Source organism: Ranitomeya variabilis, chromosome 6 (assembly GCF_051348905.1).
Source record: "Ranitomeya variabilis isolate aRanVar5 chromosome 6, aRanVar5.hap1, whole genome shotgun sequence".
NCBI lineage: Eukaryota > Metazoa > Chordata > Amphibia > Anura > Dendrobatidae > Ranitomeya > Ranitomeya variabilis.
In genome coordinates, this window is record NC_135237.1 from 401,618,696 (window position 1) to 401,636,709 (window position 18,014).

At 44.5% G+C, this 18,014-nt stretch overlaps 1 protein-coding gene across 4 annotated transcripts in view; it reads left to right on the top strand.

Moving 5' to 3' along the window:
• AFG3L2 (AFG3 like matrix AAA peptidase subunit 2) overlaps positions 1 to 18,014 on the top strand; it is a 56,213-nt gene that overhangs the window by 13,592 nt on the left and 24,607 nt on the right. For all 4 annotated transcript variants that reach the window (XM_077270165.1, XM_077270166.1, XM_077270168.1 and 1 more), the window contains exons 8-9: positions 4,098 to 4,368; positions 6,436 to 6,573. In XM_077270165.1, the coding sequence (XP_077126280.1) occupies positions 4,098 to 4,368; positions 6,436 to 6,573 (409 nt within the window). The remainder of the gene's footprint in view (positions 1 to 4,097; positions 4,369 to 6,435; positions 6,574 to 18,014) is intronic.

Consider the following 18,014-nt stretch of genomic DNA (forward strand, 5'->3'; position numbering starts at 1 on the left):
GAGTCCTTCCGTGCTAGATGTCAGCCTATCTCCCTGTCTCAGGTCCGCATGCATTCTTGAAGCACTATAATTCACACACTTCCTCAGATGTGAGTCTGGGCAGGCGGACTTTGCAGGCCGCCTTGGCGCACTTGTAAGTAGCGGTTACACGGCCTGATCTGATGTTGTCCCCACCCAGGGACTGCTTTGGGACGTCCCATGGTCTGTGTCCCCCAATGAGGCGAAGGAGAAATAGGGATTTTTGTGTACTTACCGTAAAATCCTTTTCTCCGAGCCATTCATTGGGGGACACAGACCATGGTGTATGCTGCTGCCACCAGGAGGCTGACACTAAGTATTACAAAGAAAGTTAGCTCCTCCCCTGCAGTATACACCCCTCTGCTGGCTCCCAGCTAACCAGTTCGGTGCAAAAGCAGTAGGAGATCAATAACATATAAGCGTATAGCATGTCACATTATATATGAGAGTATAACATATCAAATGATAAAAACAAATACAACTAATAATAGGGAGGGAGCTGTGTCCCCCAATTATTAGTTGTATTTGTTTTTATCATTTGATATGTTATACTCTCATATATAATGTGACATGCTATACGCTTATATGTTATTGATCTCCTACTGCTTTTGCACCGAACTGGTTAGCTGGGAGCCAGCAGAGGGGTGTATACTGCAGGGGAGGAGCTAACTTTCTTTGTAATACTTAGTGTCAGCCTCCTGGTGGCAGCAGCATACACCATGGTCTGTGTCCCCCAATGAATGGCTCGGAGAAAAGGATTTTACGGTAAGTACACAAAAATCCCTATTTTTCGGACTGATTTTGGTAAATCCACAGATAAGGCTGCTTTCACACTAGCGTCGGCACGGGGCCGTCGCTATGCATCGGCCCGACGTGCCGACGCGCGTTGTAAGTGATGCCCGACGTGGGCAGCGGAAGCAGTCTTATGACGCTTCTGCTGCCCCATGGTAAGGTCCGGGGAGGAGGGGGCGGAGTTTCGGCCGCGCATGCGCAGTCGAAAATGGCGGACACGATACGCAAAAAAAAGTTACATGTAACGTTTTTTTGTGCCGACGGTCCGCCAAAGCACGACGGTTGCGACGTGTGGGCATACGTCGCAATGCGTCGCTAATGTAAATCTATGGGGAAAAAACGCATCCTGCGGACAACTTTGCAGGATGCGTTTTTTCTCATAAACGACGCATTGCGACATATGCAAAATAACGCTACTGTGAAAGTAGCCTAAGCCACACTGCGGATTTTGTGCGGATTCCACCTGCGGTTTTACACCTGCGGATTCCTTTTATGGAGCAGGTGTAAACCGCTGCGGAATCTGCACAAAGAATTGACATGCTGCGGAATAAACAGTGCTACGTTTCCGCTTGTTTTTTTCCTTGTGCGCTGCAGATTTTGTTTTCCATAGTTTTACATGGTACTGTAAACTCAGGGAAAACTGCTGCGAATCCTCAGCGGCAAATCTGCTGCAGATCCACAGCAAAATCCGCAACGTGCGCACATACCCTTAGACTACAAAATTTTAAATAACAAGAGTCAATAAGTTTTCCCAGTTTTTTGTGGTAAAATTAGGTGCCTCGGCTTATACTTGAGTATATACGGTATGTGTATATATGCATTTATATATTACATACATACATACATACATACATACATACATACATACATACATACATACATACATACATACATACATTATATTTGAAATCGCCCAATTTTCCCCCGTTACAAAATTCTTGTTTGCAGTTAGAAGTGATCAAAATATGGTATCTGTCCCAAAAATGGAGTCGATAAAAACATCATCTGCTCTCCGTGCAATAAAATAGGCCCTAACTGCTCGATCGACAAAAAAATGAAACCGTTATGGGTCTTGGAGAATGATTACAGCATTAAGGCTTTATTTATTTTTTTTTATTTTTTTTTATTTTTTACTACTAAAGTAATAAAAAACAAATCTGGGCAAGCTTGGTATTGCTGTAATTGTACTGACTAAGACAGTTGTGATGCAAGGTCGTTTTTACCACAGAATGTACACTGTAAAAACAATTTGCTAATCTACAATGTCATAATTGCATTTTTTTACAGTTTATACACACTTGGAATTTTCAGATTTTAATTAATAAAAAAAAAAAAAGTTGCAGAGTTGCTTCTTTCATCGACCATTCACTGTCTGTGCAGCTGATGGAGGCATCCGAGTACTGCTCTCATGTGTTTCTTTGTGCCCCATAGCCATCATATAAGACCTTATCACATGTGCTCAATTGCTGTTTTGACAACACTTCTCCACACTGCAGTTGTTTGGTTATTGGGGTGTAATATGCGGTCTGAGACCCCTGTGATTGGTGGGAGTCTTAGCGAGGCCCTTAATATACAGTTGTGGCCAAAAGTATTGACACCCCTGCAATTCTGTCAGATAATACTCAGTTTCTTCCTGAAAATGATTGCAGTCACAAATTCTTTGGTATTATTATCTTCATTTAATTTGTCTTAAATGAAAAAACACAAAAGAGAATGAAGCAAAAAGCAAAACCTTGATCATTTCACACAACTCCAAAAATGGGCCAGACAAAAGTATTGGCACCCTCAGCCTAATACTTGGTTGCACAACCTTTAGCCAAAATAACTGCGACCAACCGCTTCCGGTAACCATCAATGAGTTTCTTACAATGCTCTGTTGGAATTTTAGACCATTCTTCTTTGGCAAACTGCTCCAGGTCCCTGATATTTGAAGGGTGCCTTCTCCAAACTGCCATTTTTAGATCTCTCCACAGGTGTTCTATGGGATTCAGGTCTGGACTCATTGCTGGCCACCTTAGAAGTCTCCAGTGCTTTCTCTCAAACCATTGAGGAGACCCAGCTTTCTCACACTGGGCCCTACATTATGCTGCAAAATTTGTTGGTAGTCTTCAGACTTCATAATGCCATGCACACGGTCAAGCAGTCCAGTGCCAGAGGCAGCAAAGCAACCCCAAAACATCAGGGAACCTCCGCCATGTTTGACTGTAGGGACCGTGTTTTTTTCTTTGAATGCCTCTTTTTTTCTCCTGTAAACTCTATGTTGATGCCTTTGCCTAAAAAGCTCTACTTTTGTCTCATCTGACCAGAGAACATTCTTCCAAAACGTTTTAGGCTTTTTCAGGTAAGTTTTGGCAAACTCCAGCCTGGCTTTTTTATGTCTCGTGGTAAGAAGTGGGGTCTTCCTGGGTCTCCTACCATACAGTCACTTTTCATTCAGACGCCGATGGATAGTACAGGTTGACACTGTTGTACCCTCGGACTGCAGGGCAGCTTGAACTTGTTTGGATGTTAGTCGAGGTTCTTTATCCAACATCCGCACAATCTTGCATTGAAATCTCTTGTCAATTTTTCTTTTCCGTCCACATCTAGGGAGGTTAGCCACAGTGCCATGGGCTCTAAACTTCTTGATGACACTGCGCATGGCAGACACAGGAACATTCAGGTCTTTGGAGATGGACTTGTAGCCTTGAGATTGCTCATGCTTCCTCACAATTTGGTTTCTCAAGTCCTCAGACAGTTCTTTGGTCTTCTTTCTTTTCTCCATGCTCAATGTGGTACACACAAGGACACAGGACAGTGGTTGAGTCAACTTTAATCCATGTTAGCTGGCTGCAAGTGTGATTTAGTTATTGCCAACACCTGTTAGGTGCCACAGGTAAGTTTCAGGTACTGTTAATTACACAAATTAGAGAAGCATCACATGATTTTTCGAACAGTGCCAATACTTTTGTCAACCACCTTTTTTATGTTTGGTGTGGAATCATATCCAATTTGGCTTTAGGACAATTCTTTTTGTGTTTTTTCATTGAAGACAAATTAAGTGAAGATAATAATACCAAAGAATTTGTGTTTGCAATAATTTTCAGGAAGAAACTGAGTATTATCTGACAGAATTTGCAGGGGTGTCAATACTTTTGGCCACAACTGTATCTACCACCAGTCCAGTCGGCAGATGATAAAGGTTTCTTCCACAATTGACATTTTACTATAGCAAGAGATTTAATCTTTCTTACAAAGACTGTAATGTATATGATGGGTGTTAACCTAAATATTCATTCTGTCCATAGGTCCTTTTTTCTGAACATCCTTCCAACATTCCTTATTCTTGCTTTCCTTGTGTACACTCTGAGGAGAGGTCCTACTGGAGGAAGGACGGGCCGCGGTATGGGAGGGCTCTTCAGTGTCGGAGAGACAACTGCCAAAGTGCTGAAGGATGAGATCGATGTCAAGTTCAAGGATGTGGCTGGATGTGAAGAGGCCAAGCTTGAGATTATGGAGTTTGTCAACTTCCTAAAGAATCCAAAGCAATACCAAGATTTAGGAGCAAAAATTCCAAAGGTGAATGCATTGGGTTTATATGAGAGAGAATTTTTTTTAAGGCTGGAGTCACGGACGATATTCGCAGAAATGTTCCCAAACAGTGATCCGTATGTCATCCATGTGCAACGCGAGGATGCGTTTTAGTTTTTTTTCTCTCATCAAAGTATGCGTGTGACAACCATATGGCAAGATTCTCTCACCGGCTTGCAAAGTGGACATATAATGCATCCATGGCCTCAAATATTCTTGAAAAAAAATAAATATATATAATATATTTATTTCATGCAGAGCTAGATAGCAGAATAGCCTATAATTCAATTGTTCGGTTCTGTAAAATCACTACCGAACCCGACAGGATATGAGGCATGGTTTACATACTGTAAACCATTGCATATCCGTTAGATTTTTATGTGTCCCTCACTAATAATGTTAGGTGTGTGTGTGTAAAAATTTTCCAGCTGTAGGTGTTAAATTAAAGGATTAATTAACAGAAAAAACTGGCGTGGGCTCCCACGCAATTTTCTCCGCCAGAGTGGGAAAGCCAGTGACTGAGGGCAGATATTAATAGCCTAGAGAGGGACCATGGATATTGCCTCCCCCCCCCCCCGGCTAAAAACATCTGCCCCCAGCCACCCCAGAAAAGGCACATCTGTAATATCTTTATTGCACTCTCAATTCAAGGGAAGCCCTCGTTCTTCTGGAAAAAAAATTCAAAATAAAAAAGCAACAATATCCCATACCTGTCTATCATACAGTCAAGTTCCACGCTGCAATCCATCTCAAGTGGTTAAATAGTTTACAACCGGGAGCGGTAATGCTACCGGCCGGGCTGTAAACCACTGTGTAATAAATGAAAAGCTGCCTGCGCAGCCTCCCTGCCTGACCGGACATGAACGCATTAGCGTGGGAAAATTTCAGAACATTTTCCCACGCTGTCAAGTTCACCGCGTCAGGCGGGGACTCTGCGCAGCCTCCGTGACGTCAATGGTAGTATATACTATGTGTAGACATTTATTTTATCTATTCTATTCTAACCTGTCAGTGTGATTTTACTGTACACTGCACTGAATTGCCGGCTTTTCTATAGGACACCGCTGCGTATTTCTCGCAAGTCACACTGATGGTCCGTGTGGTGTGTGAGTTTTTCTCGCACCCATAGACTTTCATTGGTGAGTCTCGGTCGATATACGGTGCAAATCACAGCATGCTGCGATTTCCCTTGCATGTAGAATACAGCCGAGAAAACTACGGGTGATGGGAGCTGCCCCGTAGATTAACATTGGGCTGAGTGCTATGCGATTTTTTTTTTTATTTTTTTTTTATATAATTTATCGCATAGCACTCGTCCGTATTCCTCTCTAGTGTGACTCCAGCCAAAGAGCACAACTTTGTAGCCTTTGTTACTTGTGGCATTGTGCTCTTGTTACCTGTTAATAGCTAAAAAAGTAGTAAGTTGTACCAAAGGGTTTCTCAAGACTTTAATATTGATGGCCAGTCCTTTAAAATAAGATATCAGTATTTGGGAAATCAAGACCATCTCCCAGTCCCCCTGCCAATAAACTTCATAAAGGAGCTGGGGGGCTCGAAAAAGCTTATCCTCTTGTTCATACAGTTATGAATAGGACGTAGATGCTTGTGACTGCAGCTCTGCCTGGTAATCTAGCTATTAAAACCTCTATAAGCTATAGTGATACGCATGATGTTGGGTCATATAAGGCATCTAAACATATTTGGTTCCTCCCATATTAGAGAATCGCAGTATATTATGTCATACACAAGATAGGGGAGGCGATGAATGTGCTTCCATTTATTTTAGATCCTTTCCTGACTTTCAGTGAATACCACATTGACCACATAATGGTAATACTGACATCCAAATGCAATGCCACATTTGACCACCAGGAGTCCCCATGAACAGTATTCAGCCTTGTAGATGTAGGGCCTTGCCATATTTGCCTCTGTAATCATTAACAATTCTCCTACATGCTTAACAATTTTTTTTGTTTGTTTTTTTTTCCGCACTTACATGACTGTTTCACATTAACCTATGGTGATTTGTAGAATGACATCCAGAATTTTTTTCAGGGCGCTATTCTGACAGGTCCCCCTGGCACAGGAAAAACATTATTGGCAAAAGCCACAGCCGGAGAAGCCAGTGTTCCTTTTATTACAGTCAATGGCTCGGAGTTCCTAGAGATGTTTGTTGGTGTCGGACCTGCCAGAGTAAGTTTTTATTTTCACCTTCATGACTATCATGTTCACAATGTGACAGACAACCTTTAAAATACTATCCATTCCAGCAAAAAAAAAAAAAATCCAATTAATATATAATTATAAATTATTATAATTTTTTGCTCTGTTTGGTTTTTCGTCACTTTACTGTAAAAATACAGATCAGCTGGTGTGCAGGAGGATGGGAAGAACAATTGTGGATTTTCCTGACTGGGTGCAACTTTCTAATATACCGTATGTCCAATCACTGTGGGAAGATGAGCCCAAAATCCTTGTCTGGGAATATACTGCTGATTGCCCTATGATCAGTGCAGGGATGCAGAATCTGGGCAGGAGGAATGTTAGAAATTTGCTGCTATTTATATTATATTTACATGCAATGAGTGAGACTTATAAATGCCTTGCAAAATGTGTCATTGCACATGTAGATCAATTATGTGTTATAGATTACTTGTGAATATAACCTTAAGGTGAAGTTTCCACAATGAGGTTTTGACATTGCATATTGTTGCTGCCCAAAAAAACGCAGTTTCTTACAGTTCTAGCAAAGTGGGTGGCATTTATAGAAATCTCATGCCCACTGTCCTTTTTTTTTTTTTTTTTTTCACCCCACATAAACTGACCTGCGGTGTTTGAAGTCTGAATAAAAAGCAATCAAAAAAAATGTTATGCAGCCCAAAATTGGACCGAAAAACTCTCCAACTCATCATGCAAAAATTAAGCCCTTATGCAGCTCTGTTCGTCAAATGATTAAAAAAAATAGAATAGAATATGGTGACGGAATGGCAATTATTTTTTTATTTATTTTTTTTTACAAAAAAGCATTTTTAGTATGTGATGGCAGCAAAACATAAAAAAAAAATACAAATCTGGTATCACTGGAATTGTACGCCCCTGAAAAATAAAGCGATCTAATCCCTTATACCACATGGTGAACTGCACAAAATAAAAATAAGAACTATTCTTGTACTGCTGTCTATTTGTTCATTCTACCTCCCAAAAATCGGAACAAGGTTCGGCTCACATTTATCCTGCGCTCTCCGCTGAGGGCTTATGTCTTGGTTTATGTGTAAATCCCCAAAACTGTAATTCACATAATGCCGATGGAACTACTCACTTAAGAGGCAGATAGATCCACTTTGGACTGGTCTGTGTTCCAATGGTGTCCCATCATTTTAGTCCTCTTTTTAGCGCACAAGTGTGGGCAACCACAGATCTGTGCATGCATAAAAAGATGGATACTACCTTAGCAGATGCTGAATGGAGTCCAAAGTGTCTCCATCTGCCTCTATATGCTGGGTAGTTCTGTTGATAGTTTCGTATGAACGGCATTTATGTGATATTTACATGGAAACCCGGACGTAAGTGCTCAGCGTAGAACACAAGAATGTGGGCCAACCTCATACTGGAAGCGATCGAAAAATATTATGTACCCCAAAATTTTACCAATAAAAAACGTAATTTTTCACAAAACCAGACCCCACTCCGGTCCATCGTCTGTCTCTGGAACTTAAGGGGGTTGCCACGTTACTAGTAGAATAAAGGCATAAAATCCAGTGAAATCTGTGCTCCTGAATTCAAATGCCCCTCTCCTCCTTCTGAGCCTCATTGTAGCTAAACCACAGTAAGCTGCCACATGTTTGCTGTTATTGTAGCAGGGAGCGAGAAATTAACAATTACGGGGTGCATGTCTTATGAAGCATAAGCTGGGCACAATGTATGGGGCACTACAATATATGAGAGCTCTACACTGTAAGGGGGAACACTATATGGGCACTAAATAGGCATATTTGTAATTCTACAGAATAAAGCATGACGTGGATGTTACAAAATAGTCACTTCAGCTATAGATTAATTCATTGAGCAGTACAATTTCTAAAATAGGGTCACTTTTGGGGTTTCTCTGCTGTGCTGACACCTTCAGGGGCTCTGCAAATGTTGATTCTAGCAAAATCTGTTCTCCTAAAGCCAAATGGCATTCTTTCCTTCTCAGCCCTGACGTGTGGCCTAACAGTAATTTTTGACAACATATGGGGCAGCACCTCGTTTGGGAAAAATTGTGCAATAAATAATGGGGTCCGTTTCACCTTCTATCCCTCATGTACCTGATAAATTTGCAAATCCAAAACTAACATTTTTGCCACTAAAATGTTATATTTCCACATGATGATTTTATAAATGTGTTTCCCCTCTGGGTTCAAAATCCTCACGACACCCCCAGATGAAGCAGTGAAGTTTCCAATTTGGGGTCACAGGTTTATGTGGGGTTTTGCTGTTCTGCCACTTCAGGGGCTCCACTAATGGAGCCCATAGTCTATTAAAAACGGAATCTGCATTCTAAAAGCCAAGTAGTACTTCCCATCCGTTCCCCGCTATGTACTCAAACAGTAGTGTACAACCACATATGGGGTACTGCCACGTTCGGTAAAAATTGCATAACAAATTATTGGGTCCATTTTCTCCTATTACCCTTTGTGAAAATTATAAATTTGGTGCTAAAACCATATTTTAGTGGAAAAAAATAAATTTTTTATTCTTCACATTATAATACAAAATGTTCTAAAATGTAATGAATCACCTGTAGGTTAAAAATGCTCAGTGCACCCCTGGATGAATTCCTTGAAGGGGTCTAGTTTCTAAAATTTGGTCACTTGTGGGGGATTTCTGTTGTTTTGGCATGTCGGGGGCTCTGCAAATGCGACATGGCTATTCCAGACAAATGGCGCTCTTTCCTTTCTGAGCCCTGACATGTACACAAACAGCAGTTTTTTTTATCCCATATGTGATATCTTTCTGTTCGGAAGAAGTTGCGTAACAAACTATGAGGTCTGTGTTTTTCCTATTATCCATTGTGAAAACTACAAATTTGGAATTAAAACATATCATCAAAAAACACATAATTTTCGTTTTTACATCCAGATTTTAAAAAGTTCTACTTGTTCAACAAGCTCATCCTCCTAGATTAATTTCTGCTGTTTTGGTACCTCAGGCGTTCTGCAAATCACACATAGTGTCTGCAGTCTGTTTCAGACAATATTTACATTCCAAATGCCAAATGTTGCTTCTTTTCTTCTGAGCCCTGCTGTGTGTCCAAACAGAACTTTTTGACTACATTTGGGGTATCGCCACGCTCAGGAGAAAGTGGGTAACAAACTTTGTGGTCCACTTTCATGTTAGCTCTTGCAGTAGTGAAATATTTATGGTTACAGCTAGATTTTCATTATTTTTTTTTCTCTATCGCTTCATTGGGGGACACAGGAACCATGAGTGTATGCTGCTGCCACTAGGAGGCTGACACTGTGCACAAAAAAATTACAGTAGCTCCTCCTCTGCAGTATACACCCTACCGACTGGCACTAGGTTAATCCGTTTTAGCTTAGTGTCAGTAGGAGGTGGACACGGGTCTTTTATTAGACCCATATCTACCTCAGTGTGCTTAGTTCCTTTTCAGGTACCACGGAGGAATACAGCATGAACAGTCACTGCTGTACTCCCACAAAGAGACTGAGTATGGCATGTACTGCCACCCTGTATCCTCATATGTCTACTCGGCAGGACCCCAGCCCCTAACACAGAAGCATATTTAGGTGATCCGATCGTCGGTCCTACCTCTGTCTCCCACCCACTTGCCCACCAGAGCCTGTCGGTTTGAGCAGATGTGGATGTCCCACAATGTTAGATCTTCCTTTGTTAGGGAGGTACTTTCTCTTCCCCCCCCCCCCCCCCAGGTACGGCGTAGAAGATCAAAGAAAATAAAATAAAAATTTTATTTTAATAGTAGTCCCCTTAATTCAGGTTACTTTTGCGGCATTTTAGGGCCCTCCACGCAGCTACCCTGTGCTCCGGCGGTCATCAGATGTAATCTAGGTCCCGGCTTCTCCTGTACCTAGCTGCAGAGTGGGGCATCAGGTGCCTTTTCCCCTGTAATTTCGGGGGTATTGGGGGCTCCAGGCGATCTTTTGCGGAGTTTTCCGATCCTCCGCGTTGCTCCTCCATGCTCCGGCGGTCACCAGCTGTAATCTAGGTCCAGGCTTCACTCGGGCCTAGCTGCAGCGCTGGCTCCGCCGCTCTTCCTGCTCTTCTGGCAGGCTTTTCTCCCGCCCATCTCTTGCTCATCTACCTCCTGTCGGCGCTTAGCTCCGCCCCCCTCGGCTTCATCTCTCTGTATGGAGTCGGTGCCAACTTACTTCTCCTGGACCCAGTGCTTGCCCCCCCCAGCTTGATGGGCCTTTCTGTGTGCGCTCCTGCAGCGCACGCTTTTTTTTTGCCCTCCTGGACCTGGGCCACCTCTTGTGGTGGATCCAGATAGTGTCTACTCCCTGCGGAGCCTTCTCCTTCCTAGCACAGCAGCCTGACAGCCTGGAAGCTGATTACATGACGACTACGTAATGTGAGTATCTGCTCTGCAGACTGACACTCTCCGCTGCATCTCTCTGTCCCCTAACCTTTCTGGCATCAGTTTTTGTGTCTGCTCATCATGCCTAATTCTTAGGGAGAGCGCTCTCGTCCTCCCACCTCCTCTTCTTTTTCTTCTTCTGCTCTTGTCAAACACTGTGTGCTCTTCGTGCAAATGCAAGCTCCCTTCAGGTCAGTTCTCTCCCCCTCTGTCAGGACTTCAGCAACCCCATTGTGCCTTCTGCCCAGGAGTCCCCTTCTGCCCCACGTGAGAGCGAGGCCCCTATTCCAGGGTGGGCTTCCTCTCTGTCACAGTCCGTGGCAGATCTCACCAAGATGTCCCAGACCCTGGTGTCCGTACCTAACAGGTTGCCCCCCCAACTTTCGTAGTTGCTAGTGGGTCACAGGAATCTATGTCTCGGCCCTCAAACACAGGCTGCAAGAGATCCTGACAGAAGCGCCGTTCTAACTCCTCTTCCTGCTCCATCTCACCCCCCAGTCTTTCCCGGCGGTCTGCCTCTTCATGATCGTCCTCTCCCAAGTCAGGCAACGCGTTTTCAAATGCACCATCAGAGGATGATTCGGACCTGAATTCGGAACAAACCTCCAACATGAGGGATATGGTCCAGAGCCTCATTGTTGCTGTCAACCAGAGCTTTAGCATCAAGGACACCTCTATGGAACCCGCAGATCAGGCAGTTTCGTTTAGACGGTCTAAACCACATTCCAAGGTCTTTGCTCCTCATAAAGAATTTGAGGAGTTACTTGCCAGGGAAAGGGAGAACCCGACCAGACACTTTCAAAGAGGGAAGCGCCTCAGCATCCTGTATCCCTTTTCTCCCGAGCTCACCGCCAACTGGACAGCTTCTCCGGCCGTGGACCCACCAGTTTCCAGACAGTCCACCCACATGGTCCTCCCGCTTACTAATTGAGCATCCCTCAAGGATGCCAATGACAGAATTATAGAATTCTTTGCAAAATCAGCCTTCGAAGTGACCGCTTCTACATTATGTCCGGCTTTTGCCTCTACTTGGGTCTCAAAATCCATAGCCAGATGGACCAAGCAACTCCGTGAGGGCATTCTTGCTGGAGCTCGACCGGAGGATCTGGCGGATCTTGCCGACCAGATTTCTCATGCAGGGAAGTACTTGGTCACTGCCTCTATGGATGCCGGGTCTTGCGCAGCTCAGTGTCCAGCAATATCGTGGCTATTTGACGGACTATTTGGCTTAAGGCCTGGCAGGCAGACTTACCGTCAAAGTCCCTTACCAGCCTGCCTTTCCAGGGGTCATGTCTTTTCGGCTCCGTGTTAGACCAAATTATTAAGGGCGACATCGGGGGCTCGAGTTCCTTTCTCCCCCAATCCAAACTTCGCTGTCCTCCGACGAGCAGCAGTTTAGGTCCTTTCATCCCTTTTACCGTTTTGTGGCGACAGAGGTTTCCCACCAGCAGAGGCCGCAGTCTCGCCAGGTTAGGAAGAAGGTTTCCGTTAAACCCACACCTCCCTGGTGTTCCCGTAACTCCCAAGGTAGATCCGCCAGGTCTGGACAGGGCAGATCTTCCTCGGAATGACTCATATCGAGACCCCAGTGTATCTCCCAGGCTGGGCGGTCGTCTCCTTTTTTTTTTTTTTTTTCCAGAGACGTTTGGCCCGCCTAAGTGGAGGACTCGTGGGTCAGGGAGGTTGTATCCTCAGGATACAAAATAAAGTTTGCTTCTTTACCCCGAGATGAAATCTTCGAATCCCGTCCCCCAAGAGAACCTTCTCTGGTTCCGGGTTTCTTTGCATCCATTGCCTCCCTTCTCAGTTTGGGGGTAATCGTTCCCGTCCCAGACCCGGAACGTTTCACAGATTTCTATTCAAGCCCGTTTGTGGTGCCGAAAAAATACAGCGCGGTTTGGCCCATCCTGGATCTCAAGTTACTGAACAAAGGGGTCCACCTGCGGCATTTCACAATGGAATCCCTTCGTTCATAATTGCTTCCATGGATTCCTGTGCTCCTTAGACATCCAAGATGCTTATCTCCATGTTCCTATTTTCGTTGGGCATCAGAGATACCTGTGTTTTGCGGTACATCACGACCATTTCCAGTTTGTCGCCCTGCCGTTCGGACTCGCAACCACCCCCTGGGTTTTCACAAAAATCATGGCAGTGTTGATGGCCATTTTGAGGATCAGAGGTTTAGTGCTCTTGCCATATCTCAGCGATATCCTCATAAAGGCTCCAACTTTTTCTCAGGCCCAGGAAAGCCTGGCTATCATTCTCAACACCCTGTCCCGTTTTGGGTGGCTTGTCAACAGGAAAAAGTCCTGCCTTATTCCGACTCTGCGCCTGATTTTTCTAGGCATGCTGTTCGACATCCGTCAGACAAGGGTTTTTCTTCCCAAAGAAGCAATCCTCCATCAGTGAGTTCACTCTCTATAGGGCTCTCGGCTTCCTTCCACTCAGCCATGAAGGTCCTAGGGAGGATGGTGGCAGCGTCGGAGGCGATCCCTTTCACCCAATTCCACTCAAGACAACTTCAGCAGGCCATCCTTTCACAGTGGGACAGGTCTGTTCTCTCTCTGGATCGTCTGATTCGGCTCTCTTCCCGAGTCAAATGATCTCTCAATTGGTGGCTGTCGTCCCCTCTCATCTTTCAGGGCAGGTCCTCCTTTCCCGTTCACTGGCAGGTGGTGACGACGGCCCCAGCCTTGGTGTCGTATTTCACCATCTGACTGTCCAGGGACGTTGGTTGGCAAATGAATCCTCTCTGCCGATCAACATCCTCGTAATAGGGGCCATTCTTCTGTCCCTCCGTCACTGGGAAAGGCTTCTCCGGGGTCTGCCAATCCAAGTTCAGACGGACAATGCCACGGCGGTAACATATGTCAATCACCAGGGAGGGACTCGAAGTTCCTTGGCGATGGCCGAGGTATCCAAGATCCTTCTCTGGGCCGAGGCGGCTGTTCCGGCGATATCCGCAGTGCATATACCCAGCGTAAACAACTGGGCTGCCGATTTTCTGAGCCGCGACGGTCTCGCGGCAGGAGAGTGGTCCCTACATCAAGAGGTCTTTCATCAATTTGCCTTAGATAGGGAAATCCGTACGTTGACCTCATGGCGTCCTGGCTGAACAGAAAGTTTCCAGGGCCCGCGATCCTCTCGCGGTTGGCGCCGATGCTCTGGCCATTCTCTGGTCGCAGTTCGTGCTTCCTTATCTGTTTCCTCCCCTTCCCCCTTCTTCCCAGGCTGTTGAAGATCAAGGCGGAGGGGGTGCCAGTCATTCTGATCTCACCGGATTGGCCCAGAAGGTCTTGGTTCGAAGAGATAGTCAATCTTCTCGCGGACGCCCCCTGTAGACTCCCAGACAGGCCAAATCTTCTGTCCCAAGGACCGATCTGCCACCAAAATTCTCAGTTGCTCAATTTAACGGCGTGGCTGATGAAACCGTGGTTCTGAGAGCATCTGGATTTTCTGATCGGGTGATTCACACCATGATCCTGGCTAGGAAGCCGTCGTCTTCCAGGGTCTATTATCGGACCTGGAAAGCCTATTTCTGCTGGTGCGAGTCTAATGATATTCCGCCGATGTCCTTTTCTCTCCCTTCCATTCTGGCATTTCTCCAGGCAGGACTTGACGCTGGCCTTGCCCTTAGTTCGCTAAAGGGTCAGGAATCAGCCCTTTCTATTCTCTTCCAGAAGACCTTAGCCTCCCGCTCTCAGGTCAGAACCTTTCTTCAAGAAGTTGCGCATGTGGCACCGGACTCCTGTGGACCCCTGGGACCGCAATCTTGTTCTTTGAACCTCTCCGAGAGGTTTCCCTGTCCGTTCTGTCCTGGAAGGTGGCGTTTCTGGTGGCCATCACCTCCATTAGGTGTGTCTCGGAGTTGGCGGCTTTCCTGTCGCCCCCCTTTCTTGGTTCTTCACCAGGATAAGGTGGTTTTGCGACCTTCGCCTTCCTTCCTTCCCAAGGTGGTGTTCACCTTTCAGCTGAATGAGGATATTGTCCTCCCTTCCTTTTGTCCTGCTCAGACTCATTCTCTGGAGCGTTCACTGAACAGGTTAGACCTGGTCAGGGTGGTGAGGATCTATCTGGCTAGGACCGCCCCCTTTAGGGAGATGGACTCTCTATTCGTCATTCCAGATGGTGCGCAAAGAGGCCTGCCGGCCTCAAAGGCTACGATTGCTCGCTGGATCAGAACTGCAATTTCGGAGGCTTACCGGGTCAAGAACAGAGTGCCTCCCCCTGGGATTAAGGCTCACTCTCCCCGGGCAGTAGGCACCTACTGGGTGGTACACCATGGGGCATCTGTCCTACAACTTGGCAAAGCGGCAACCTGGTCTTCCATTCAGACGTTTGCCAAATTTTATAAGGTCCATACCTACGCTTCGGCAGACGCCAGCCTAGGCAGAAGGATCTTGCAGACTGCAGTGGTGAGTTCTCCGACCTGAATGGAGTTTTCTGCTGTTCCATCCCCAGGTACTGCTTTGAGACGTCCCATGGTTCCTGTGTCCCCCAATGAAGCGATAGAGAAAACAGGATTTTTGGTTGCTTACTGTAAAATCTGTTTCTCAGAGCCTTCATTGGGGACACAGCACCCTCCCATGTTTATCAACTCCTTTTCTGTTTTCTATTGTTATAGTTTGAGTTGTCTGTTTTATTTTCTTTGTATCTTGTTGCTCCTCCTACTGCTTTCTTACTAACTGATTAACCTAGTGCCAGTTGGTGGGGTGTATACTGCAGAGGAGCTAACCTTTTTTGTGCCTCCTAGTGGCAGCAGCATACACGCATGGTTCCTGTGTCCCCAATGAAGGCTCCGAGAAACAGATTTTACGGTAAGCAACCAAAAATCCTGTTTTTTTTGTGTTTTTTTTTTAATTTTCAATATGATGAGCTAATGTTATCTAATTCTCTGTTCTACATGTGAGTTCAAAATCCTCACTATACCCCTGGATAAAATCTTTGAGGGGTATAGTTTCCAAAAGGGGGTCACTTGTTTGAGTTTTCTGCTGTTTGGACGTCTTGGGGGCCCTGCAAATGCGAAATTGCGCCCACAATCTATTTGACAAATTTGTTTTCCAAAATTCAAATGGTGCTCCTTCCCTTCCGAACTCTGCTATTTGTATAAGTGGAGGTTTCTAGCCACATGTTGCATATCGACGCGCTCATAAGAAACTTGGTAACAAATTGTGGTGTCCATTTTCTTGTGCTATTCCTTGTAAAAGTGAAAAAAAAATGGGGCTAAAGCAATATTTTGAGTAAAAATTGCAATTTTTTTTTTCATTCCACTTGGCATTAATTTCTATGTAACTCCTGAAATGTTCAATTTTATTCCTGATGAAGTTTTTAACCCCTTCACCCCCAAGGGTGGTTTGCACGTTATGGACCGGGCCAATTTTTACAATTCTGACCACTGTCCCTTTATGAGGTTATAACTCTGGAACGCTTCAACGGATCCCGGTGATTCTGACACTGTTTTCTCGTGACATATTGTACTTCATGATAGTGGTAAAATTTCTTTGATATTACCTGCGTTTATTTGTGAAAAAAATGGAAATTTGGCGAAAATTTTGAAAATTTCGCAATTTTTCAACTTTGAATTTTTATGCAAATAAATCACAGTGATATGTCACACAAAATACTTAATAAGTAACATTTCCCACATGTCTACTTTACATCAGCACAATTTTGGAACCAAAATTTTTTTTTTGTTAGGGAGTTATAAGGGTTAAAATTTGACCAGCAATTTCTCATTTTCACAACACCATTTTTTTTTTAGGGACCACATCTCATTTGAAGTAATTTTGAGGGGTCTATATGATAGAAAATACCCAAGTGTGACACCATTCTAAAAACTGCACCCCTCAAGGTGCTCAAAACCACATTCAAGAAGTTTATTAACCCTTTAGGTGTTTCACAGGAATTTTTGGAATGTTTAAATAAAAATGAGCATTTAACTTTTTTTTCACACAAAATTTACTTCAGCTCCAATTTGTTTTATTTTACCAAGGGTAACAGGAGAAAATGGACCCCAAAAAATGTTGTACAATTTGTCCTGAGTACGCCGATACCCCATATGTGGGGGTAAACCACTGTTTGGGGGCATGACAGAGCTCGGAAGCGAAAGAGCGTCATTTGACTTTTCAATGCAAAATTGACTGGAATTGAGATGGGACGCCATGTTGCGTTTGGAGAGCCCCTGATATGCCTAAACATTGAAACCCCCCACAAGTGACACCATTTTGGAAAGTAGACCCCCTAAGGAGCTTATCTAGAGGTGTGGTGAGCACTTTGACTCACCAAGTGCTTCACAGAAGTTTATAATGCAGAACCGTAAAAATAAAAATCATATTTTTTCACAAAAATGATCTTTTCGCCCCCAATTTTTTATTTTCCCAAGGGTAAGAGAAGAAATTGGACCCCAAAAGATGTTTTACAATTTGTCCTGAGTACGCTGATACCCCATATGTGGGGGTAAACCACTGTTTGGGCGCATGGGAGAGCTCGGAAGGGAAGGAGCGCCGTTTGACTTTTCACTGCAAAATTGACAGGAATTGAGATGGGACGCCATGTTGCGTTTGGAGAGCCACTGATGTGCCTAAACATTGAAACCCCCCCCACAAGTGACACCATTTTGGAAAGTAGACCCCCTAAGGAACTTATCTAGAGGTGTAGTGAGCACTTTGACCCACCAACTGCTTCACAGAAGTTTATAATGCAGAGCCGTAAAAATTAAACAAACATTTTTTCCCACAAAAATTATTTTTAAGCCCCCAGTTTTGTATTTTCCTGAGGGTAACAGGAGAAATTGGACCCCAAAAGTTGTTCTCCAATTTGTCCTGAGTATGCTGATACCCCATATGTGGGGGGGAACCACTGTTTGGGCGCATGGGAGGGCTCGGAAGGGATGGAGCGCCATTTTGAATGCAGACTTAGATGGAATGGTCTGCAGGCGTCACATTGCGTTTGCAGAGCCCTAATGTACCTAAACAGTAAAAAAAAAACCACAAGTTACACCATTTTGGAAAGTAGACCCCCTAAGAAACTCATCTAG